Here is a 25,704-nt window from a genome sequence, read left to right as displayed (position 1 = left end):
AGTATTTAAATAAGCGAAGGTCGTCACGCGCCTTCTGCGACAGTCCTAAATCATCTAATCACAAGAGAGTCAACAGAATCGGCGTTCGAAAATTTTATTTATAAAAAAGGAAAAATTCTTAGTGAAAGCTAAGATTTCACGCTCACCTGAATAACACCGATTATCCTCCCCTCTGAATTCTTAATGGCCATGCAGAGGATCGTATTGTGCTTGAAGCCGGTTCCTTCATCGACGGCGGGATCAAAACGGGCATCCAAATAAGCATCCGCGATGTTCACAGTCTGTCAATTATATATAAATTCAAATATTAAGATGTCATCTCTTCTTTTAATGTCATAGACGAGAATACGATTTAGGGTTAAATACAATTTTATTTTACGATTGACTTAACTTACGTTGAAGATTCATTACACCTGCACATTATTTGAAACTTAATAAGCTTTTAATAATATATCACGTATTTGTTAACTTAAGTAGAAAAAACTGAATCAGCTAGTAGAACAAAAAAGATTAAAATAATCGCTAACAGTTCATTGATACCATACTGGTGTGATGATATTGACTAGTATTGGTATATACTACTAGCACAGTACTTCCAATAATAATGTAGTACTAGAGAAGACAAATGTAATGAACTCAAAATTAATGAGTTGACTACCCATGGATGAATTTCGTTTTCCACCATTAAGGTTCATCACAAAACAAAATCGATGGATTTCGATTTGTTTGTAATTTCCATCACAAACTACAAACATTTGCCATGTTCCATAATAATACAACAATCAGAATTAAATGAAAAGTGAATTGATAGATTACGTACAAGTTAATAGGGAGCACTTGTATTATGTCATTCGCAAACTCAATAATAAGTATAGAGATACAATTAAAAGTACTTTTACGGTAAAACCTCGCTTTTCTTATTATTATCATTATATTATTTCTGAAGTTTCACAAAACCGTGGTCTTCATCGTAACAAGGTCCCTATTAACTTGACTAACATGCAATAACAGAATACGAAGATAACATAATTTAATAGACAGTAAAAAACGTAAAATTAAAACGTGAAAAATTGATTTTTTATAATATTTATAATAATATTCTTTTTATTACTTAGATGGGTCGACGAGCTCACAGCCCACCTGGTGTTAAGCGGTTACTGGTGCCCATAGACATCTACAACGTAAATGCGCCACCCACCTTTAGATATAAGTTCTAAGGTCTCAAGTATAGTTACAGCGGCTACCCCGCCCTTCAAACCGAAACGCATTACTGCTTCACGGCGGAAATAGGCAGGGTGGTGGTACCTACCCGTGCGGACTCACAAGATGTCCTACCACCAGTAACATCTACGATATAGATGATGCACTAAGGAAATACTGCATCAGTAAATGCCGAAACATGAGCCGAATTATTTTAGTTACCCAAGAAACTCGACTCGAGAATCCTTCAAACTGTCATGGTACAAGTTAAAGTTCTAGAAATGTTCGACGAAAACGAAAACTTTTCCAATACAGGAAACGATTCCGTTATCCATGTATACTGCGGGCGCCCTTAATGAGATCGATCATGACACGTGTTAAAACTTTCTCAAACGCCCGAATGTTATCAACTATAGTTGTTGCAGAGTACGAGCGCGCGTGGCCTTTATTTGTAGTTGTAATCGTAAATACACATTAACGTTAGTGTGTGTAGTCGACGGAGCGGTACACTAGGTACATATAGGCCGTTTTCCAATTACAGCACAAGAGCGCATTATGCGGCATAATGCTCAACTAAGCTTCAGCATAATTCGGCATTGTGCGTCGTCACTGAGTCGCATTGTGCTCTGTAATTAGAAAATTACCATTAAGTAATGGTTAATTGGAAAATTACCATTAAGTAATGGTTAATTAATATGCGACTCAGTGACGCACAATGCCGAATTATGCTGAAGCTTAGTTGAGCATTATGCCGCATAATTCGCTCTTGTGCTGTAATTGGAAAACGGCCAGAGTCTACATTGACGCGTATACAGATTGGTCACTCACACAACAAAGGGCCGTGCGCAGTCGTACTTTGCAACAGCTGGTGGTACCACCACCCTGCTTATTTCTACCGTGAAGCAGTAATGCGTTTCGGTTTGAAGAGTGGGGCTGCTGTTGTAACTATACTTGAGACATTAGATAGAACTTGTATCTCAAAATGGGTGGCGCATTTACGTTGTAGATGTCTATGGGCTCAGGTAGACTATTTTACTTGTTATTCAGGGCTTTGTATATACCTAGGCTGTGATAAAACTAACTCTAGTTGCGACTCGGAGATTTTCAAGCACAGGTGTTTTTATTTATTATTTAATGTGCATGTGTGTGTGTGTTTTAAATTTTTTTTTTCAAAATTTGCTGAATATGTACTTTGGACAAAAAGTAAAGAAATTTTATTGTTCATCAGCCGCCAAAATGTCTTGTTTATTTTCAATACACAGAACGTGCTTTCGATGATGTTTATCACAACGAACCCATTATTATTACTGAATATAATCACTATGTTAATGTCGACTTTGAGAAGACGAACACACACAATACATAAACATAAACAACATAAAAGCATAACAAAAGAAACTTAACACTTACAAAATATTATTCTAAGCAGTTGTTTATCGTTTATTTATTTATTTACGTTACGTGGTAGTTAGCTGGTGGTAGGACGTCTTGTGAGTCCGCGCGGGTAGGTACCACCACCCTGCCTATTTCTGCCGTGAAGCAGTAATATGCGTTTCGGTTTGAAGGTTAGGGCAGCCGTTGTAACTATCCCGGGATCTGGGCGGGGCCCACAGCACGCAATCATTGCGTGCTGTGGGCCCCGTCTGCGAGGGAGATGTTGGACTTCCACCGGGCGCGTCCGTAGGTGGCGGATCACGGGATCCTCTGGGCGACATTCCCAGAGGTATCGTCCGATCTTTTTCGTTGCAAGGATTCTTAGGTTTAGGTCCTAGGCTTAGGATTAGGTTTAGGTGTAGGTTAAGGTCCTAGGTTTAGGATTAGGTTAAGGTTTAGGTTTAGGTTTAGGATTAGGATAGTTTAGCTAGGCTTTGCAACGAAAGAGATCGGATGACGCGGACCAAACCAGCACTAGGAGGAGCGGAAGGACTGCGCCCTCCACACTCTTCACCAAGTGAAGAGTGCTCCTTCTGGAGAACGCAGCTTCCAATGGCACCGGTCCGCCGGCATGCCGTGAGCGGTGGCACCCTGTGCCCCGTTGTGGTAGGAGGGAGCTGGCGTTGCATTTCTGCGACTGCTGGCCGTTGGTTGCCATGTCCCCGGCTTCGGCTACAGGGGAACGCCCCCCAGATATGGGGGGTACCGGTTCACCGGCGTGGCTCCGTGGTTGCTCGTATCGAGCGTCGGGCGGTTGTCTGCTGAGTTGCCCTGTGCACTCGGTAGACTTCCGGCCAACCCGTAATCCCCACTCCGTGGGGGACGGTGGCCGCTGCCGCAAGGTACGGGGTCGCGAGGACGTAAACCTCTATAAAAAATGCCCCAATCCTAAGCTCCGATGCCCGGCGATGGGATGAATGGCTGGAGGGAGTCCAGTCCCGAGGGCATCACCCGATCCCAGGGGACCTCACCCCTGGTTAAATAAGAAAGGAAAATCATGAATATGGACAATTGCAAAGAGAAATTACCCCAGGAGGGTACCTCCCGCTCAGCGGGAGGAGAATCCCTCCGTGCCTCCGAGCAATCGGAGGCACGCAGCCCCTCGTATTCTGGGGGGGGCAACAATTGCCAAGACGTAGGAGGCGGTAACACGAACCGCGAAAGGGAGAGGGTCCCATTCGTGCACCCTGAGCGCTGTGACAGCGCGCTCTCACTACGCTCGACGCGAAGCTCCGCAAGGGGATATGCATCTAGCGGTCGAGAGTCGCCGCTGTTCCTGCAAGACAGCGCCGGGCGGTATATCAGCCGAAACCAGGCTGACCCAAGGACTCGGAGGAAGCGAAAGACGGTCCAACGACCGGCGACTACCGCTCCTTCCGACTCGTCGGAGGCTGAACCCGCACCCGCCAAATTCATGGCGGTCGAGGAAGGGCCAGTAAACACTGCGGTGTGTTCCGCCATGGAACGTAGTCAGGAGTTGAGGCTGACTTATAGCGTACCAACTGCTACGCCTTCGAAGCGTACCGATGCCCCCCGCTGTCGGACAGCGGAACGGACCCGAGAAGGTGAGGTTGAGCGGCTGACCCGCTCCCTCACGGAGATAGATCAAGATGACCCCGGAGGAAAGTTCCACGTGCTGAAGGAAATTGTCTCCTCAGTGGCGGCCAAGTCAGGCTCTTTGAAGGGCACGTACGTCCGGGCCCTGAAGTGCGTAGCCGCCACCCTGGAAGAGTATCTGGAGGCTTTCCTTCAGCGCACAAGCACGGAGGAGGTAGCCAACCTGCGGTCGCAACTAGAGCGGCTGCAGGCAGAAAATGGGGAGCTAAAGATGGAAAGCGTGCGTGTGAGAGAGGAGCTGACAAATATGCGTGCGACCCTCGACGGGGTCGTAGGTTGCCAGAGCAACTCTATACTTCCGCCACCCCCCCAAGTTGACATTCTGGAGGAAAAGGATAAGGAAATCGAGGAGCTGAAGCGGAAACTCATGATCCTGGAGGCCCGCACCTCCAATGTTGAGCGCGCGAGGCCATTGCTGGCGCACGAGCGCCCCGCGACGATACCATCGTCACGCGGAACAGTGGCGGCACCAGCGCCTTCAAAAGCCACAGCGACCAAAGTGAGTGCAGCACCCGCGACGCGCGCGCTGGCTAACTTGCCCACACCGGTCAAGTCTGCTAGCAGGCGAGTGCCCGCAAGGTCGCCGACCGCCGCTCCTGCCCCACTTCAAACAGCAAAAGCGGGGCCTGGTAGGAGCCGCGCAAAGCAGAAGAGGGGCATGAACGCCACCAAGCAGGCGCAGACCCCCCAGCCACGTCCACTACCCCCCGCCCCGTCCAACATGAACGAGGCGTGGACGACCGTGGTGAGGCGGGGTGGAAGGAAAGCGCAAGCCTCACTTGACCCACGGCTCGTCCCTGCGGCCGCCGCTCCCCAGGCTATGGGTCGAACGGTAGCTGGGACTAAGAAGAAGGGGCGGAAGCCAAGGAAACCGCGCGCCCCACGGTCGGCGGCAGTCGTTTTAGAGCTGCTGCCGGCTGCGAAGGAAAAAGGCCTCACTTACGGGGAGGTGATGGCCCAGGCGCGCTGTAGCGTAGATATAGACGCTATAGGCGTAGAGGGTGGCATCCGAGTCCGGCACACGGCCAACGGGGCTCGGCTGCTTGAATGTCCCGGTGCCGACTCCGGCGTGGCTGCGGACAAACTGGCGACCCGGCTTCGCGAAATCCTGCCGGACTCGCAAGTCGTGCGAATCGAAAGGCCCGTCAGGATGGCAGAGATTAAAGTGACGGGCCTGGATGAGTGCGCCACTAAGGTGGAAGTGGCCGCCGCTATCGCATCGCAGGGTAACTGCGCCCTCGCACAGGTGAAGGTGGGAGAGCTCCGGAGTTGTTACTCTGGGACCTTCACTGTGTGGGCGCGTTGCCCTGTGCAGGCTGCCATCCTCTTGGCCACGCCTCCACAGGGTCGGCCTGCCGACTCGCCGGGAAAGCTGCGCGTGGGTTGGGTGATAGCCCACGTACAGCTGCAGGAGGCACGTCCATGGCGATGCCTCCGGTGCTTTGGCACCGGGCACGGCCTCGCCAGGTGCCCGTCGTCTGTGGATCGCAGCGGACTTTGCTTTCGCTGCGGTCAGCCCGGACACAAGGCAGCCTCCTGCACCGCTGCCGCACCGCACTGCGTGTTGTGCGACGCAGTGAAGCGGCGGGCCGATCATCGGGCCGGGGGTCCGGCCTGTCTTTCCGCACCCTCCTCCACTAAGAGGAGGCGTGGCGGAAAAAAGAAAAAGAAGATAGAGGAAGAGCCGGCTGCGTGTGAAACAGCCGGCCGGTCAGTTCCCGCCGCGGCCCTCGGGCCGCAAGGCGGGACGGAAGACGAGGGAGCGATGGACGTGACACCTCAATAATGGATCACGTCCATCGCTTCCTTCAAGCGAACGTGAACCACTCCGCCAGGGCGCAGGATCTCCTCGTCCACACCATGGCGGAGTGGTTCATCGACATCGCGATCGTCGCGGAGCCATACTTCGTACCTCCCGACCGGGAGGATTCCTGGGCCGGAGATGTTGATGGATCCGTGGCGATCGTGATGCGACAGTCAGCGGCATTGCCCCCCCTTGGAATGGTGGCCAGGGGATCCGGGTATGTCGTAGTTAGGGTTGACGAAACCGTCGTGATCGGGGTGTACTTCTCTCCGAACAGGAGTCTCGCCGAGTTCGAGCGGTTCCTGGGTGGGCTCGAGGCGTTGGTTCATCGCTTCGAGTCTCGCCCGGTGATACTAGCGGGGGACCTCAATGCTAAATGCACAGCGTGGGGCTCCCCCCGCACGGACTCGCGTGGCGAGTTCCTGTCGGAGTGGGCCTTCGCGACCGGCCTCTGTCTTCTAAACAGAGGTTCGGTCGCGACCTGCGTGCGGTGGAACGGGGAATCACACGTGGACGTGTCGTTCGCGTCTCCGTCCGCCGCGCGCCGTGTCCGTGGCTGGCGTGTCCTCGAGGGGGCGGAGACGCTCTCGGACCATCGGTTTGTCCGATTCGAGCTCTCCGTTTCCACCTCGTTGAACGCGCCGGCCGAAGACGCCCGCGGCGAGGAGGAGCTCCCGCGTAGTACCCCCCGATTATTCCCGCGATGGGCACTGAAGCGCCTGAATAAGGTGCTCGCGGTGGAGGCGGCCACTGTGGCCGCGTGGGCGCCGATGCCCGCGCGTCTAGTGGACGTGGAGTTGGAGGCCGACTGGTTCCGGGGTACGATGCGTCGCGTCTGCGATGCTGCGATGCCCCGGGTCAGCGGTCGTGCTTCACGTGGCGGTGCGTATTGGTGGACGCCCGCGATCGCACTCCTCAGAGAGGAGTGCGTGCGGGCACGCCGCCGAAGCGCCCGCCACCGCCGTCGCCGTCTTTGCGATACAGATTTCGCGGAGGTGGCGGCCCGCCTGCATGCCGACTGCCGTGAGAAGCAAGAGGCTCTGCGGCGGGCCATCGGCGAGGCCAAGTCTCAGAGCATGAAGACGCTCCTGGAGACGCTCGATCAGGACCCCTGGGGGCGCCCGTACCAGACGGTACGCAAGAAATTGCGACCGTGGGCGCTCCCGGTGACGGAGCGTCTCCAGCCTCAGCAGCTGCGGGATATTGTCTCCGGGCTGTTCCCGCGGATGGAGAGGGACTTCGAGCCCCCCTTCATGGGCGTGCCGCCACGCAATGACGTGAGCGGTGATGCCCCTGCTGAGGTGGTCCCTCCGAGCATCTCGGAGGAGGAGATTCGTGCGGCCGTGTCGAGGATGCGGAGGAAAGACGCGGCCCCCGGCCCTGACGGTGTTCACGGTCGGGTTTGGGATTTGGCCTTCGGTGCCCTTGGGGACCGGCTCGTGCGGCTCTTTGAAGCCTGCCTCGAGTCGGGACGGTTTCCAAAGCAGTGGAAGACGGGCAGACTTGTCCTGCTGAGGAAGGAGGGACGCCCTGCGGACTCACCTGCGGGGTATCGTCCCATCGTGTTGCTGGACGAGGCGGGAAAACTGCTCGAGCGGGTGGTGGCCGCCCGCATCGTCCAGCATCTGACGGGGGTGGGTCCCGATCTGTCAGCGGAGCAGTTCGGATTCAGGGAGGGCCGCTCGACCATCGACGCGGTGATGCGCGTGCGTGCCCTCTCTGATGAGGCTGTCGGCCGGGGCGGGGTTGCACTGGCGGTGTCTCTTGACATCGCCAACGCGTTCAACACCTTGCCCTGGTCGGTGATCGCAGGGGCGCTGGAGTATCACGGCGTCCCTGCGTATCTCCGTCGGCTGATCGGGTCCTACCTCGAGGACAGGTCGGTCGTGTGCACCGGGCACGGTGGGGCGGTGCTCCGCTTCCCCGTCCAGCGCGGTGTTCCACAGGGGTCGGTCCTTGGCCCTCTCTTGTGGAACATCGGCTACGACTGGGTCTTGCGTGGCGCCCTAAGCACTCCTCTCCCGGGTCTGAGCGTAGTTTGCTACGCGGACGACACTTTGGTCGTGGCCCGGGGGAGGGACTTGCGAGAGTCTGCCCGTTTTTCCTGCGCGGGGGTGGCCTTCGTCATCGGCAGGATCCGAAGGCTGGGTCTGGAGGTGGCGCTCGATAAATCCCAGGCCCTGTTGTTCCACGGGGCCCGGAGAGCGCCGCCTCAGGGGGCCCACCTCGTGATCGGAGGCGTTCGCGTCGAGATCGAGGCGACAGGGTTGCGGTACCTCGGTCTCGTACTGGACGGTCGTTGGAGCTTCCGCGCTCACTTTGAGAGATTAGGTCCCCGACTGATGGCGGCCGCCGGCTCGCTGAGTCGGCTGTTGCCGAACGTCGGGGGGCCTGACGTGGTGGTGCGCCGCCTCTACACGGGGGTGGTGCGGTCGATGGCACTGTACGGGGCTCCCGTGTGGTGCCACGCCCTGACCCGCGACAACGTTGCGGCGTTGCGACGTCCGCAGCGCGCGATTGCGGTCAGGGCGGTTCGTGGATACCGCACCGTCTCGTTCGAGGCGGCGTGCGTGCTAGCTGGGACGCCTCCCTGGGACTTGGAAGCGGAGGCGCTCGCTGCGGATTACGCGTGGCGATGCGATCTCCGCTCCAGGGGGGAGCCGCGTCCTGGCGCGGCGGAAGTTCGAGCGCGGAAGCTTCAATCTCGGCGTTCCGTGCTCGAGGCGTGGTCTCGCCGCCTGGCGGACCCCGCCTACGGGCGACGGACCGTCGAGGCGATCCGCCCGGTCCTCTCGGACTGGGTGAATCGCGACCGAGGACGTCTCACCTTCCGAGCGACGCAGGTGCTCACGGGACACGGCTGTTTCGGTCGCTACCTGCACCTCGTCGCCCGGAGGGAGCCGACTCCGAAGTGCCACCACTGCAGTGGCTGCAACGAGGACACGGCGGAGCACACGCTCGCGTACTGCCCCGCTTTCGCGGAGCAGCGCCGCGTCCTCGTTGCAAAAATAGGACCGGACTTGTCGCTTCCGACCGTCGTGGCTACGATGCTCGGCAGCGACGAGTCCTGGCAGGCGATGCTCGACTTCTGCGAGTCCACCATCTCGCAGAAGGAGGCGGCGGAACGGGAGAGGGAGAGCTCTTCTTCCCTCTCGGCGCCGTGCCGCCGCCGTCGGGCCGGGGGCCGGAGGAGGGCGTTTGTCCAGCTCCAGCCCCTATGAGGAGGCAGTCTCCTCCCGGTGATGGTCACGGGGCGACCTAAGGGGGTTGAGGCTGCGCCGCACGCTACCGTCACTCTAGCGCGCTGGCACCAGGAGGACGGGACGGCGCGTCGGCGGCTGCGGACTGCGATGCGGTCCGCATTTTCGTCGTCGCTGTCGTCGCCGAACATACTGTTGAAGAGCAACCCGGTCGGCGGTGTATCGCGTTCCGACCCGGCAGGCTGGTTCTGGCCCAGCGGGGTATCCCGGAACACCAGCGGCACCGCCCGGGCGGCCTGGTAGGGCCGCCGTACCGCGGAGACTGACGTCGTTGGTCGTCGACTATCGCCTCGACGACCCGTCAGTCGGGCGTCCTCGGGGTGGCGCCGCGTGTCTGGTTGTAGTGTTGACCGCGGGAACCCCCCTACTCTGAACGGGTTCTGACCCCGGACGGAGATCGGACGTCGGGTGTAAGAGTGCAGGGGAGTCGTTTAGTGGGTGGGCCCTAAAATCCTTGGGCCCGCGATCTGCTCTCAACACCTGCAGATCGTTGAGTCTCACATACCCCGCGCGCCCCCTAGGCGCGGGGACCTCGTAGGAGGTTCGGCCCCCGGCCCGAAAAAAAAAAAAAAAAAAAAAAAGCCGTTGTAACTATAATTGAGACCTTAGAACTTGTACCTCAATATGGGTGGCGCATTAACGTTGTAGATGTCTATGGGCTCCAGTAACCACTTAGCACCAGGTAGGCTGTGAGCTCGTCCACCCGTCTAAGTAATAAGAAAAAAAATAAAAAAACCAAAAAGTCAGTGTTACGAGTTTCAATATCTTTTTTTTTTTCAAGATAATCTTATCGACTTACTTCTCCCGTAGTAGCCACGTAGCCCGTAATACCTATATTAATAGGAAATCGACTCTCGTAGGGTGAAGTTCGCGGAGAACCGGGGTCGGAATCGTCGCCAGCTTCGAGATCGAAGACTCGAGAGAAACTACCTTTCGATGCTTCATGGACTAGAAGTACCTGAAGAAAACACATAAAAAATCATTTAAATACAAATAAGCAAATTAATTAAAAAAAATATCAAATCATTTAAAAAAGTTTTATAAATATGTACATATATTAAAATGCATTATTTTATTCAGATTAAAATAAAGTTTAGCCTAGTAAAACTATAGCACAAACTGAGTTGCTCTATAAAGAGATACAACATTTAAAGCTATTGATTGCTTCACCAGTTTTTATGTTTTTTTATTTTATTTATTTATTTATTTAATTTAAAAAAGTACTGCCACATCACAAACATTTAACATTGAAAATAAAACTATTTAATTTATGGCCTGATGCATGTGACAATAATGGCGAACATAACATTGGCAATTCATCGGCCCGAAGATGGAATACAATAATAAAAATAAAAAGGATACCTAATGAAAACATACTTTGAAATTCAAACTTAACAAGTAAAAACAAGAGAAGAAATGTCAATATAATATCAAGCAACAACAGTCAGTTATTTTATATTTCAATATTCAAAAAATGTTTTAATATATCTAATGTTCGTTCTTTTAATGTTTCAATATTCAAATTACCATTTGTGTCATCTTTATAACATATTAACCTCTTTTAAGATTTATGTCATGAATCGTATAGAGGTTACATGTATTTAAAAAAACCGACGACTCTTTAGTTTTGTTGTTCAGCGCCCATACCAGCGGTTACTTAAGACATGAGACCGTAGCTTTAATTGCATTAGGAAAACGGCTACAAAACATACAGAGTCACGATCGCATCGTAAAAAAAGCGAATAGCAAAATTCATATTTATAAGAAATCTTGTACAAGTTACGAATATTTATTTCCAAATCAAAAGAAAAGCTCCGGTGGCATTCACGCTGACTTCAAATTTCATCTGATATAATGACAATCTCGAAAGACTTCTCATCACCGGCAAAGTGGAAGGAAATAGGCCTAAGGGGCGTAGTCCCATGCGCTGGTCCGATCAGATTAAGACGACTTTGGAATCCAGCATCAATGTCGCTATCCACTGCGCGGAGGACAGAAGTGAATGGAAGAACATAGTCCTGACAAAAGTGCTCAGTAAAGGTCACGACCCTCAGAACTGAGGAATACGACACACGGAGGATAATGCTAATACATCTACACATCTTTCCCAAAGCTGGTTCATTTGTGAAAGGACCCGTTACTGGAGAAAAAAAAAAAGAAATAGCTTAATCGTACGAGATCTCGGGAGAAACAACAAGGGCGATCCAGAGTGAACTGTCAGAATTGGCAAATCGTAAGGTCGTTGTTTTCCAACATGATAATGCAAGTCCGACGCGTATTTGGTCAATCGCCAAAAATACGCTAAGCTTGTTTTTATATATGTATGTTGTCCAGTTCAACCGCATAGCATTTACGGAGCACAGTCGTCTGCTTTAGGTTTCAGTTTGTTTAACAAAAACAGCATACAGTAACGAGAGTATAATTAATGTACAAAACTAAAAAAGGATGAGATGTACAAAACCCAAAAAAAATTAACTTTTAGCGCCTAATCGGTAAGCGGTAGGCAGCGGCTAGGCATTGCTGACGTCCATGAACGACGGTAACCACTTACCATCAGGTGGCTCGTATGATCGTCTGCCTGCTTGGGCAATACAAAAAAAAATTTTTTTTTTTAAACGTATTCTTCGAATTATTTTAAGTATATGTTTAAATTTCCCAATTTATTTACAATTTGTATTTGGTTTGATATTAAAATGAACAATTATAATAGAAGTAATCTTATTAACAAAAGGTATTATTAACAGAGGTAGAGAGAGTTAAACAACCAGAGACGAGTTTCGGACGTATATTCGAGAAGTAAATGCAGATTGGATGCAATACCCCGCCAAGTTCACTCGTTTAAATGTAAATCGAGTTTAAAATATAATTCGAAAGCCAAAGTTATGTAAATCTGAAGATAAGAGACGTTTATCTTTCAAGTCAGTTAAGTGCCTTCAAGATGTTATTTAAGTTCGAAAATGAGTTATGTACCCTTTAGAATTTAAAAGCTGCGAGTTATACACTAAATACGCGTTAATACTACAATTTATCTATTTATTATTACACTATTTTTAATTCAAATTTATTAAAATTTATTATCTATTTTTTAGTTGGATTTTCTATAAAAGCGATTTTTTTTAGTTTTTTTAAACGATTATTTATTTCCATTATTTAGTTGAATTTCAATTTTTTCAATTATTTTTTTTATTTTTTTTATTGGGTTATCATAGGTCCTTAATAAGTATACCAAATTTCGAGTTAATCCGACGTTTTGAAGGGGGTCAAAATCACGTTCAAAGATTCCGTTACATACTAACATACGTATGTCTGAAGCTAATAAAAGCGTATTAAAATCTTCATTTCGCAAACTTGTTTATCATTGGATACACTTATGTACACTTTTTGTGAATCTTCCTCTATCACTTTGTTTGCGTCGAATTCAGACATTTCCATTCGTAGTATGTACTTCGTACAGCTCAAACTCAATTTTTTTTCTTATTAGATCGAAGTATGTTCTATGAGCCCGACCCTCGCAGACACTCCTATCCGACTTCGCCTTTTCTCGCACCCTTTGTAATCCTATTTCATTCATCTTTCCGACGTGAAAGAACCATCTAAGCATCCCTTTAATCATTTATCATCACTTTTCCTTCCGCTTACATCTTTCTTATAGTTCATTTTGCCGTTGTTCGTAATACACAATGATTACACACTCCAACACAATTTTTATTAGAAGTGAATGCTTGGGGGGCAGGCTCCGATTTGTTTTATAAATTGCCTTTATCACAAATGTTTTCACATCAAAATGTTAGCTACATTGTTATTCTTTATCAGAATTTAGGTGAATATACTCATTTTTAACTTTTGTATATATATTTTTGCAAATAAACACGATTCCTAACTTCTGATACGTTTCTTTTGAAACTTCAGAAATTGTAAAAAGAATGTAATAAACTAGATGTAGTGTTTCTAATCACAAACTTTTTAGATCTAAAGTAGCCAAAAATTTGTTCAACTTTCAACATACAGACTTTGTTGTTTTGTGATAAAATTGTTACTTTTACTTGAAGTAGTTTCCCGAGGGTTTTGTACTCATAAAATCTTTTGTCTGAATATGACTTTTGAGTTTTACGTTATTGTTCGTTCCTTTTATGAATCAACTCGGGAAAACGTTGGACTGACTGCATTTTCTTATTTATTCTAAATTTCGTATACAGTCGAAATATATTTATACATTTTATTTAACAAAAGTAACTGATTCGGTATCATATTACAAATAGTCCAAACGTACGTTACGTGAACATATTAATTAAGAGCTTAAAAATCCATAAATTTACGATGACACACTACATGTTATGTAAGATGAAATTATGTCGTTTGCAATAATAACTATTTAGAACAATTTCTCATAATAACACTACAATTTGACAGTCCTGGATAGTAATAATAACATTACAGCTTTAACACAAGATTTTACGATAAAAAACTGATCGATTTCCGTAAATACCCTATCAAAAGGTAAAGGTACAACAATCAAAACGATCGCCTCTTTGTTGACTTTAAATTTTATTACGCTCTAGATAAACCATTTTACTATAAATTACATGACACTCCTGAAAGGTTCAAATTTACCAAAATGAAATTAAAAATCAATATTGCCTTACAAACAAAAATAATGGATGGGAGGACTCGTAAGGCCTATTACAGGAATGTTTACACTCAATGCTGACCTTAGCCGATTTTAAGTGATTTCATTTCCATGCTAATTTAACTGTAGATTGTTTCGTGGGTGAAACACTTCAGTACCTAAACTTTACGATATCGAAAACACTTGTTTAGAGCTTTTACGATTTAGTAAGCTCTTGAAAATGTCCAACACAAGGTTACTAAGAGTACGACTGAGGAAATAATTCGCTTAATATTTTTGTTTGATAATGAGGATTTTTTTAAATCCTTACATAAAATATAGAAGGATTGTTCTTTTTTTTCCACAATAAATAATCATTTTAGGTAATTAAGATTTAAAAAAAAAACTCGTCAGCGATATAGAACAACAACATTGAGTTACGAAACACCAGAACATTCGAAGCTTTAATGGAACTTCCGTGTTTTAATATCCGATAAACCCTATTTTCGAACATCCGGCCCTATTTCGGAAGAACAAGTCAAACACCCATTATAGGAGGCGCCGTTATTTCTTGCACATCGTCCTAACATAATTGAGTTTTCTTTGGACATTATCCAATAAACATCGTTCGAGGGTTGGGATGGTGTGAAAATACGCCGCGCGTTGCTTGACTGGTGATGATCTTTTGAATTAACTTTTCTTCATTTCCCTAACATACTGCACAAAAATAGTATTTTATTTATTTTTGAAGTGAAAACTTCTTTAGAATCGTTGTGATTTCAAACCGGATGCAACGGAAAAAACGACAGGTAAGAGACACAAATACAAAAATGTGTAGGATGAAGCCAGCAAAGAATGAGACAGAAATATACATACTATTTAATACAGCGCCATCTGTGAGATTTTTTAATACTATCGTGTGTATGAAAGCTCTTGTAGTGAATTTTAATTTAGGATTATACGTGAAATTAAAATATCAATTCACAGAGGGCGCTACCTTACAATTATTTACTAATGACAAAATTTTACATATACTTAAGACGTTTAGGATAATTGTATTTTAATTTTGGAAGGTTTCACTTCTACCACGTGAATTGCACACATGTAATTTATTCCTACCTACTGCTAATAATCTCAAGAGGCTATTCACCGAATGTGTAGGCGAGTTCACGGAGCTTAGCCTGAGAGAATTTGCTAACACCAGTCCTTGGAAAGGTATATCTGACGAGAAACTCAGAGGGTTGTGTCTGTAGATCGATTCCTCAATCGAACCCATCGAATCCTTTCGTCAGATTCGGCAAGAACGGTGACCGATGGTTGAAATGCCTAAAAGCGCAGAGTGGATCGGGATAATCCTAAACGACGTTAAAAAAATTATTGACAGCATAACACAGTTCTCATTCCATCCTCCGATGACTGAAAAACTGGCATACTCGTAATTAATATATGCGCATGATCATCAGATCATCAGATCATTCTTCTGATTGAGTTGAAACTTCGTAGTCAACGTTGGTATGTGCGTGAATGTTTCTACAATGAGTGTGCTAGTGTGTAGTCAAATTATACTATACTACGGGAGTGAGAGACTGATTCACATATATATTTACGTTTAAATATATTTATTACATATTAAACACCCATGTACAGCTCTAACAAGCCTGTTCGTAAAATGTTGCCTGATGTGGGAATCGAACCCACGACTCTCGGTCCTGCAGTCGACAGCGCTAAACACCGTGGCAACGGATCAGTGACTAACATACTGAATGATGAATCATATCATCAAATCAGCGTGTTTAAATAGTTTGGCGATCTGTCAAAGTTTTACGAGGAACGTAATAAAACAAAAAGGTTTAGCATGTCGATTCCTTTGTTCGCCGTCAAAGCTTTCGGACACGGCTCCTCCGATCGTGTCGAAATTCGGTACAGTTATGGTCAATACACATGTTAGAGAATTATTTATTGAGATATACAGATTATTGTATTAAATTATGATTCAAGAATTGAATACAGACGTGCAGAGTGCGCTTGATGTGGTCTGATGGAAAACTATTTTTTTAACTCTCACGGCGACACGCGAGACAAAGGGCGCTAGAGCCATATTTTTTTCCTACCTAAGCTGATGATAGCTTTGAGAGGCTATGTCAGCGTAACCGGGCGAGTAGGTGAGCTCACGGGGCTCAAGCCGGGAGTGTTGCTAACACTGGCCCTGCCTAGCAAGAGCAGTGCTTTGCTAGGCAGGGCAGAATCAACTACCGGATCGGAAACGGGACCCACTGAGAGGATCCGGCAAGAAACTAAGTGGTCTGTGTAGGTATTTAGGTATATAGTTAGGTAGGTAGGTATGAGTTTATCCACGTAAAATAGCTGGCGCGCGCTTCGTTTATACAAATGTGTATTTATAATACATTAATGTAAAATTATAGTTATCAGTGTCAGTGTTAACAGTGTCAAGCGGTATAATATACAAAACGGTTCCTCTCTTTAGTACAATAATCGTGGTGCGTACCCAAAAAAAAAAAAAAGCTGTGACTTTTTATGTTATAATATTCTGTTACGAGCGTTGTATTCAAATAAACAAGAATATTACAACCTGTAAATAACATAAGCTTACATCTAAAACCGAAAAGCAAACAATTTTGGTATATTTTTCTTAAAATAAAAATAATATCATCAAATACGCAATATTTTAGGGCAATGTCTGTCTATCTACACGCAAAATATTTCTTCGACGTCTATCTTTTACACGTGGCACATAAACCGTGATGGTTGAAGTGCTGAAAACCTTTTCGGGAATATTTCCCGAGGGTGTAAAAGTCCACTCTTATCGTTTTCAATTGTCATTAGATCGCGCGCCATGCTTTTACTCAGACAAGGTGTTTTTTTGTCCATTAAAGTAATTTTGTTTTCGAAAATCATCCTCGTTCACAATCAATAAGCATCATGCATGTGCATGTAAGGCGCCCGCTGTAGTTACTCTTTTCAATATTAGTTATACTGACACCTAATAAGCAGGACAGTTGTATGTCTTAAAATGAATTTAAATATATTTACTAAATTTTCATTCACACAACCTCATAGAACATATTTGAACAAATATTAAAAAAAGTTCAAAAGTTTGACAGCCTATTTATTGTGACAAGAACTTGACGAAACTTATTTAACGATGTCTTAATAATTAAAATTAATTTCAAAAGTACTTAATACAAAAGTATCGTCTACAAAATTTTCGCTTCCATGAAAAAAAAAAAGCAATTGGATCTGATGAACCCAATGGATCAAATTTGAAACTTCGACGCTGCGAGGCACAATCATATTAGAATATTCCGCAAATAACTTCGATCGACAAATCTGACAATATTCTATTTGATATTCCTCTTGTTTGTTTTCGTATGAAACATATTTTATTATGTTACTTAGTAAAAGTCAGGCAGCGCATCGACGATTTGATTTGTTTGTATAATACCAAACCAGCTGCTATTTTTATACTTATGTGAACAGGAATTACTTTTTTCTTGTGTTTTTTCCTACATTGAAGATTGTTCAAAAACACAGTCCAGCTAAAATAGATACTATTAAAATCAAATCGAGAAATAGAAAACACAAGCGAAACTAAAATAGAAAATAACTTTAAGATTAAAATAGAAATCATAGCGGTTTTAACATAATCTATACTAATATATAAATCTACAGTGGTTTTTACGGATGTTCCGTTAAAACTATTGAACCATGCATCCGATTGACTTGAAACTTGGTATCCATGTAGAAAATACATGTAATTAATGGATAGGCTAATATTTATATGAGTGTTGGACTCCCTACACCAGTTGCGGGGGAGTTGATAATTAATGGATAGGCTAACTCTTAGACTCCCTCCCTAAACCAGTTGCGGGGGAGTTAATGATGAGAATCATTGTGAAGGTGAGAAATAATCATGTTAATTTTAAATGCCCAGCAAAGCGGACGGGTACAGCTAGTATTATGTAAATCTGGTTTTCATTATTTTAATAATTTAATTAAAATTGAATTTGATTGATTAATTCGAATTATTAACGCAACTCGACACAAAAACGATTTTAAATGTTTTCATTTTATATAAATACGAGTATATTCATAGAGTAGAGTAGGGGTGGGCAAATACTTTAAAGCGCGGGCCAAAATGAAATTTTCAAAATGTCTCCCGGGCCGGAGGACTATACCGCATATGCTTTTTTACCGCATATGCTTTTTTAATGCTGATGTCAACAAAATCTCATAAAAGAGTTTAAAAAAATTTATGTGCGGAATTTTTCAACGGGCCGGATAAAATTAGCAAAAGGGCCGGATCCGGCCCGCGGGCCGGCTTTTGCCCACCCCTGGCAGTAGACCCATTGTTTTTTTTATAATCCGATATATACCTAGTCAGGTCATAAATTCTGTCACATGTTTAATGTAAAATAATTGAAACAAGTTTATTAATTATGTAACCATTCATATACCAAATTGAACTTAACAAAACATAGATTCTTATGACACTAAAGTTTATTCAAAATGACCTCCGTGATTTTGAATACAGGCCTTCAATCTGCGCGGCCAGTCGTCTATCGCAGCACGAACGAGGTCCATGTCAATATCGGCGGCTGCCTTAATCAAGGATGTCTTGAGTGACTCCAAATTGGGATGAGGCTTTGAGCACGCCTTTTCCTCCAAGTGTTGCCATATCTTGTAATCTAACGGATTCAAATCTGGACTGGAGGAGGGCCAGTCTTCGTGCCGGATGAAGTCGATTTCACGCGCCGCCAGCCATTCTTGTGTGCTCTTCGCTCTATGAGCTGGCGCCGAATCTTGTTGGAATATCCAGTGCCTGCTATTGAACATGGTATAAAAAACAGGTTCCACAAGGTTCGTCAGGACTGTATTTTGATACACAACTGCATTCGTTTTTACACCTTTCTCACAAAAATGTACCTCTGTTAAGCCCCAATAAGAAACTCCCAACCATACCATGAGCGAGGATGGAAAATGACCTCGTTGGACACGTGGAATACGGTTGCTCGCTTCTTCACTACTGTGTGCGTACACCTTATCATTTTGTTTGTTGTAGCTCTCTTCTACGGTAAAAAATTTTTCATCTGAAAAAAGAATTTCCCGATATTTTTTTCGCGCGTACCGCTTCAACAAAGCGCGGCTTCTCTTCAGTCTCAGGTCCATTAGACGAGCATTCAAACGATGTCCTGTTTTTCTTCGATATGCCCGAAGCCCTAAGTCTTCATTTAACACCCTTTTCACCGTGGTTCTGCTTAACCCCATCTGAAGGGCCAACAGTTTCTGCTTACGTTTAGGATTTCTTTGAATTCGCGCCTTCACAGCTTTTATCACTGCTGGAGTCCTAACAGACCGAGGGCGACCACTTCTTGACCTGTCATCTACACTAGAGTCTTCATTGTATCGTTTGATGGTACGATAAACGAATCTTTTGGTTATATTCAAATTTTTCAGTATGTTAAAAATTTGAATTGGCGCGTAATCGCAACGATGCAACGCAATAACTGCAACACGGTCTTCTTTAAGCGTCCACTCTATATTTAAAAATGAGTAAGTTTCTAAAAGTATACATTTTTATTTTCATGAACAATTCGAAATTCGAATTCAATAAACTTTTTTGTGGCCAGCATTCTAAAAGAAAAGTTTTTACTGTGTGACAATACTTATGACCTGACTAGTTACATATAACATAAAACGTTAAAAATCGGAAATAAATATCACACTTATTACATACATGAAAGAACACAAATATTCTTGAATGAATCCGACTAGATTCATTGTCGGTTAAGAAACGTTGGAACTATTCCAATAAGCCGATATATCGTTTAGTGCTGTCACATGCCGCAAGCTTGTATCGGGCGATACGTAAAAGGAATGTGCCAAAAACACGTAATTGTATTAGAAAAAGACTGTTTCGGAAAAGTTTCAGACATACTTTAACCACAACGACAGGGTAGTTTCGAGATTTTGGTAAATGCTCCTTTTTTATTGGATATCCATCCAAACAAGTTTTAGCTCAGAGGATCTTCTCCGCCCGATTCCTACCTAAGTATTAGTAGTAGTAAGGCGAGCTATGAACCACCACAAATTGGTACATACTGAAGCGAAAAACTATTATGAATAAAAATTGAGTATTGTAGAATTATTTTTTCGAAGGAATTGAGATTTTGATTTCAGAGTGGGATCGTGCCATTAAAATTATGCTATATGTTCGGATAGTTGCTTAATATCAGGTGTGCCGTAACGTCTGCCCACTTAAGCTGGTAAAGTTGGTAGTGGTAAGCAGTAGCTTGAACTTGACTTGTACAGAAGTGTTACTGGCGTTGCTGATTGAGGAACAATTTAAAAAGACCAAAATATAGGTCAAGACATGCTGGAAAGAGGCATGAGGTGAGCCGTAGATGGAGGGGGGGGGCGCAAATCCACACAGTGCGCACCACACCATTCTAATCTTGAAATGGTTCACCAAAACTAAAGTTACGATTTTAGCAAGCAATGTAACACAACGCTAAACTAGAGGACGGCCGGAGGTCACACTCGTTAATAAAAAAACATGTGTGGCACTCGGGGTCTGCCGTGGTAAAGCTATTGCATAGTATTTTTTATCAACTTATGCAATTATAATTAGACAATAATAATTTAATATTAAAACAATAATAAAACAAGACCACACTATATTTATAAACATTAACAGAAGCAAAACATTAACTGTCCCCTTCACACTCATAAGCTAGACCAAAGAGAGATGGGCAGACTTTTCATGATGCGCATGCAGCGCGACGTCACGCCGCGCGCTTATTCACAAACACTACATAAGCACAACGTGTGAACGTGTTGAACGCGATGGGCTATATGGTAGGCGGAGTGAGGGTGTTAAGTTTTACTTTCGTTACGGAATTTCTTGATTCTGTCGCGGCGCTCAAAGCCCGCGATAAAAGCTATGCAATCGCTTAAAAAAAACATTTTTAAAATTTGGCTCACCAAACGAATATTGATTTTCATTTACGTCAGAGTAGCACGTACACATATTGTTGTTTAACCTTCATATAAGAAATAATCCCTTAAACTCCGTTTATAATTTATTTACTAATAAGAGCCAAAACGTTCCTTTTCAAAAACACTGCATATACAGAACAAAATGAGATTATAAAGGAAAATAAAAAAAAAGTCCTATCATTGAAATCGTACATTTATCTTATACCAGTATGTATATGTGATCTCGTAAAAATGAGATTCATCGTAAAGTTTTGTAACACAGTGAGGGCATTTCGTTATCGTTCCAAGAGACAATCATTAGCATAGTAATAACAGAGATAAATCACAATTAACATTCAAGCCGTCTGTGTGATGACCGCGATAAGCCAGCCAACGGCGCCACAAACAGCCGACGATTCAATCATCATAAGATAGCGTAGATCGAAACGAAGCTTGCTACTTGAGAATTGACGAAGGGATACATATTATATGTATAGTTTTACTAGGCTTAGGTTTTTTCTATATATATATATATATATATATATATATATATATATATATATATATATATATATATATATATATATATATATATATATATATATATATATATATATATATATATATATATATATATATATATATATATATAGTATGTGTAGTATGTATAGTTTTTTTTTATTGCTTAGATGGGTGGACGAGCTCACAGCCCACATGGTGTTAAGTAGTTACTGGAGCCCATAGACATCTAGAACGTAAATGTGCCACCCACCTTGAGAAAGCTCTAAAGTCTCAAGTATAGTTACAACGGCTGCCTCGCCCTTAAAACCGAAACATATTACTTCTTCACGGCAGAAATAGGCAGGGCGGTGGTACCTACACGCGCGGACTCTCAAGAGGTCCTACCACCAGTAATTACGCAAATTATAATTTTGCGGGTTTGATTTTTATTACACGATGTTATTCCTTCACCGCGAAGTCAATCGTGAACATTTGTTGAGTACGTATTTCATTAGAAAAATTGGTAGCCGCCTGAGATTCGAACACCGGTGCATCGCTTCAACACGTATGCACCGGACGTCTTATCCTTTAGGCCACGACGACGATGTGTAGTATGCATAGTAAGTATATAATGTGTATGCAGTACAAAATGGCTTTGAAGACTTTGTCGGTTCCCCGTACACCTGGCTTCTTCAAGAAGGACATTAAAAAATTACCATTGCGTAGATCCGCATCAATACCACAAGTGCATATTTTGATTGATAGAAATAACAACAAAATTTTAACGAATCTCGAATTATTTATAAACAGTTATAAAAAGAACAATAAATCAAAAATCGGTTGTCTGTAAAGTCGGTTTACTAACGATAGTTGAACGTGACAACGTCATAAGAAAATACGCCTCAGAGCGAGGTAACGCCGCATGCGTCATGTTTTTTCGTGCGTGCGGCCGGCTCCATCGAATTATAAGACGTTGTCACGTCAAAAATCGTAAACAATTTAATCAGAATAAAGATTTTCACGTGATCATAAACATAAACGGTTAACGTACATTTTCATATCTGCTCCCAAGGAATTTTCACCTCAATGGAAAATGAAATAACATAGCTAACATTTACGAGCAGCCGAGCTCGCGAAATATTATTATAAGTAAGTGCCAGTATCTCTGTTTATCGTTATAAGAGATAATATTTGAAGAGAAACATACTTAATAGATAGGATATTATTGTAAATTAAAATTAAATTTGTTGTTGCGAAATCTATGTTTACTCAATTTTAGATATGTTTCATTCAATCAACAATTAGTCCTAGATATCCGATGTGAATATAAGAACAGTTGCAAAACTTTTTTATTATCATGTTAAAAAGTTATATTACTAGCAAATAATGTATAAAAAGAATTAAAATTGACGAATTGCAGTGTATATATGTGGACTTTAGAAATTGAAGGAGTTTAATTTTTATTCGATTTAAAATCAATTCAGCACGCGCACGTATTCATTACAAAATTTATTACCGTATATTCTTGGTGTCATTGTCCGATAAATCGAAAAAAATATGTTTGTGATGTAATTTCATAACGGCTCTAACTTTCTGGCAAAATCCATTATATCGAAAAGGGATTAATCGACATTGAATTATTACCAACCTGTCTACCAACAGTAAGGGATTAAAGTAATGTTTTTCATCGAAATAAATTTATGTATTATTGGTGAATTTTATTTTATGTTTCAAATCGTTTTCTATACTCTCTATCTATCGGCAATCATCATCATTATCATCGACGACTGTTATAGCCTGTCCAAGGTTTCGTCACAATAAGCGGTCCAGCACTGCTGACATCCAGTGGATTCCCACGAACTTCGGCAGGTCATCATTCCACCTTATAAGAGGAATATTGTGTTTTTCCTATAGTTTTGTGTGGCGTGCTAACTGGTAAATCAAACCCGCAATCCTTCGAACTATCTCGGGTTAATGTGATTCTAGAAGAATCTCACTCTCGCTTCAGACTCTTCTTATATTCTATCTATTTACATAGATACAAGATAGCTAAACTAAACATAACATGACAGGCCATTGGAGAAATACGTAAACGAATTGGTACGTCGCCCAGGTGAAAGAAACATCAGACGCCAATCATCTCGAGGGGTCGACGAATTTCGTTTACAATTGGATTAACTCAAAACCGAGATGAGTGGCATACTCAAAGAGACGTAGACGCAGCAGTAATGGATGATAAGCTCAAAATGAATAATGATACAACTGAAAATGAATAAACAAAGCATATTGCAACGCTTATTTCTTTCTAAAGAATCGATCGATTGAAATCCTAAGTAAAATTAGTAATTCCCTTGAATTGTACAAATCGAACCAATCGAACAAAAAACTAATTTCACTTCTCAAAATCAATTTCGTACAGAAGGCGAACGAAAACAAGCAAAATTATTAAAACGCTACTGAAGCCTACGAAAATTAGAAAGCGGATGAGAATCGATTCGATGGTTCTCGATACAGATAATTAAAATAAACGATTTCCTCAGCGCAAATGTTGAAAATAAACATAATATAAAAATTAAATAGAAACAATCTATACTAAATATAAATCTACAGTGGTTTTTACGGATGTTCCGTTATAACTACTGAATCATGCATCCGATTGACTTGAAACTTGGTATCCATGTAGAAAATACATGTACTTAATGGATAGGCTAATATTGATATGAGTGTTGGACTCCCTAATAATAATGACAATAAATAATAATGTTAATTTTAAATGCCCAGCAAAGCGGGCCAGTACGGCTAGTCTCTTTATAATTGTCGTTATTGTTTGGATCTTTTTTTTTTATTATATCCCAGTTATAACTTAGAAAAAACGGATAAACGCTGATTGTCAGGTCAAATACATGAAACTACATATACTTATAGTACTTGAAACGACAAAACAATCAAGAAAACAATAAACGAATCTTAATCTCTTATTGCACGAATAATTTTATGTGTCCTTTTGAGACTAGCGCATCTCGGATAACCTAAATATTGAAAAATAGTTTGGCTAAGTCTTAGACAACAATGGCCGAGCTCCAAGAACACACTTAGGATAATTTTCGAGCAAACTAAACTTTTCAACAATTCACCGAGTATAAATAATTTTGGAACGTAGAATCACTACATAGTATAAAACAAAGTCGCTTTCTCTGTCCCTATATCTGTCTGTCCCTATGTATGCTTAAATCTTTAAAACTTCGCAACGGATTTTGATGCGGTTTTTTTAATAGATAGAGTGATTGAAGAGAAAGGTTTATATGTATAATAACATCCATTAAATAGTGGAGAAACCAATTATAAATTACAGTTTCCGAAGCGAAGCGAGGGCGGGTCGCTAGTTTTCTATAAAATACACACATAAATGTACACATTTGATTATTATACGGAGTCTACCGTGTGAGAGAAAATTGTCGAAAACGCTTCACGTTCGTTAGAACAAAGGAATATTGAATTATACCTTCGCATTGAGTACGAACTCGAATTTTCATATTGTAGAAATAAATTACGTACATTTTCTTAACGTTGACTTAATTCTACGAATTAAGGACCTTCAGTTGGTTGTATTTTTAGATTCTTTCGACATTCCGTCTGGTTTATTGGATTTCATTTTGTTATAAAGCGAAGCGGAATATACCCTTGACGCCTTTGAGAAACGTAATCGGGTATAAAATTAAATGTACTTTTAATATACTTATGCAAGGGCACGTATTGTGATCATATATCAATTATGTATAATAGCGTGCTCAACAATGTCGGTGTCTACGTTGTCTAGTAAGGAGCGTCATTTACACTGTTGTGTCTATTGGTTCCTATAACGCTTCAACATCGAGATGACCGGTACTCTAACTAACGATCTAAAACTAAGCTATTGCATAGCTTTTATCACGAGCTTTGAGCGCGGCGACCGAATCAAGAATTTCCGTAACGAAAATAAAACATAACACCCCCACTCCGCTATGTAGCTTGCGTTCAACACATTCAAACGTTGCGTTTGTGTAGTGTTTGTGAATAAGCGCGCGGCGTGACGTCGCACTGCATGCGCGTCATGAAAATTCTGCCCATCTCTCTCTCGCGCGGTCTAGCTTATGAGTGTGAAGGGGACAGTTAATGTTTTGCTTTTGTTAATGTTTATAAATATAGCGTGGTCTTATTTTATTATTGTTTTAATATTAAATTATTATTGTCTAATTGCATAAGTTGATAAAAAATGATTTTTGATTTATTATCGCTATCGGTTTTCT

The 25,704-nt window shown here is 43.3% G+C and overlaps 1 protein-coding gene across 8 annotated transcripts in view; it reads right to left on the bottom strand.

Annotated features, from left to right (window-relative positions):
- The window catches only part of LOC101738997 (dual 3',5'-cyclic-AMP and -GMP phosphodiesterase 11), a 267,871-nt gene that overhangs the window by 12,669 nt on the left and 229,498 nt on the right, over positions 1-25,704 (bottom strand). For all 8 annotated transcript variants that reach the window (XM_062675410.1, XM_012695157.4, XM_012695151.4 and 5 more), the window contains 2 exons: positions 10,115-10,273; positions 147-281 (listed from right to left, as the gene is read on the bottom strand). In XM_062675410.1, the coding sequence (XP_062531394.1) occupies positions 147-281; positions 10,115-10,273 (294 nt within the window). The remainder of the gene's footprint in view (positions 1-146; positions 282-10,114; positions 10,274-25,704) is intronic.

This window comes from Bombyx mori, chromosome 3 (assembly GCF_030269925.1).
Source record: "Bombyx mori chromosome 3, ASM3026992v2".
Taxonomy (NCBI): domain Eukaryota; kingdom Metazoa; phylum Arthropoda; class Insecta; order Lepidoptera; family Bombycidae; genus Bombyx; species Bombyx mori.
This window is presented reverse-complemented; position numbering and strand designations above follow the sequence as displayed.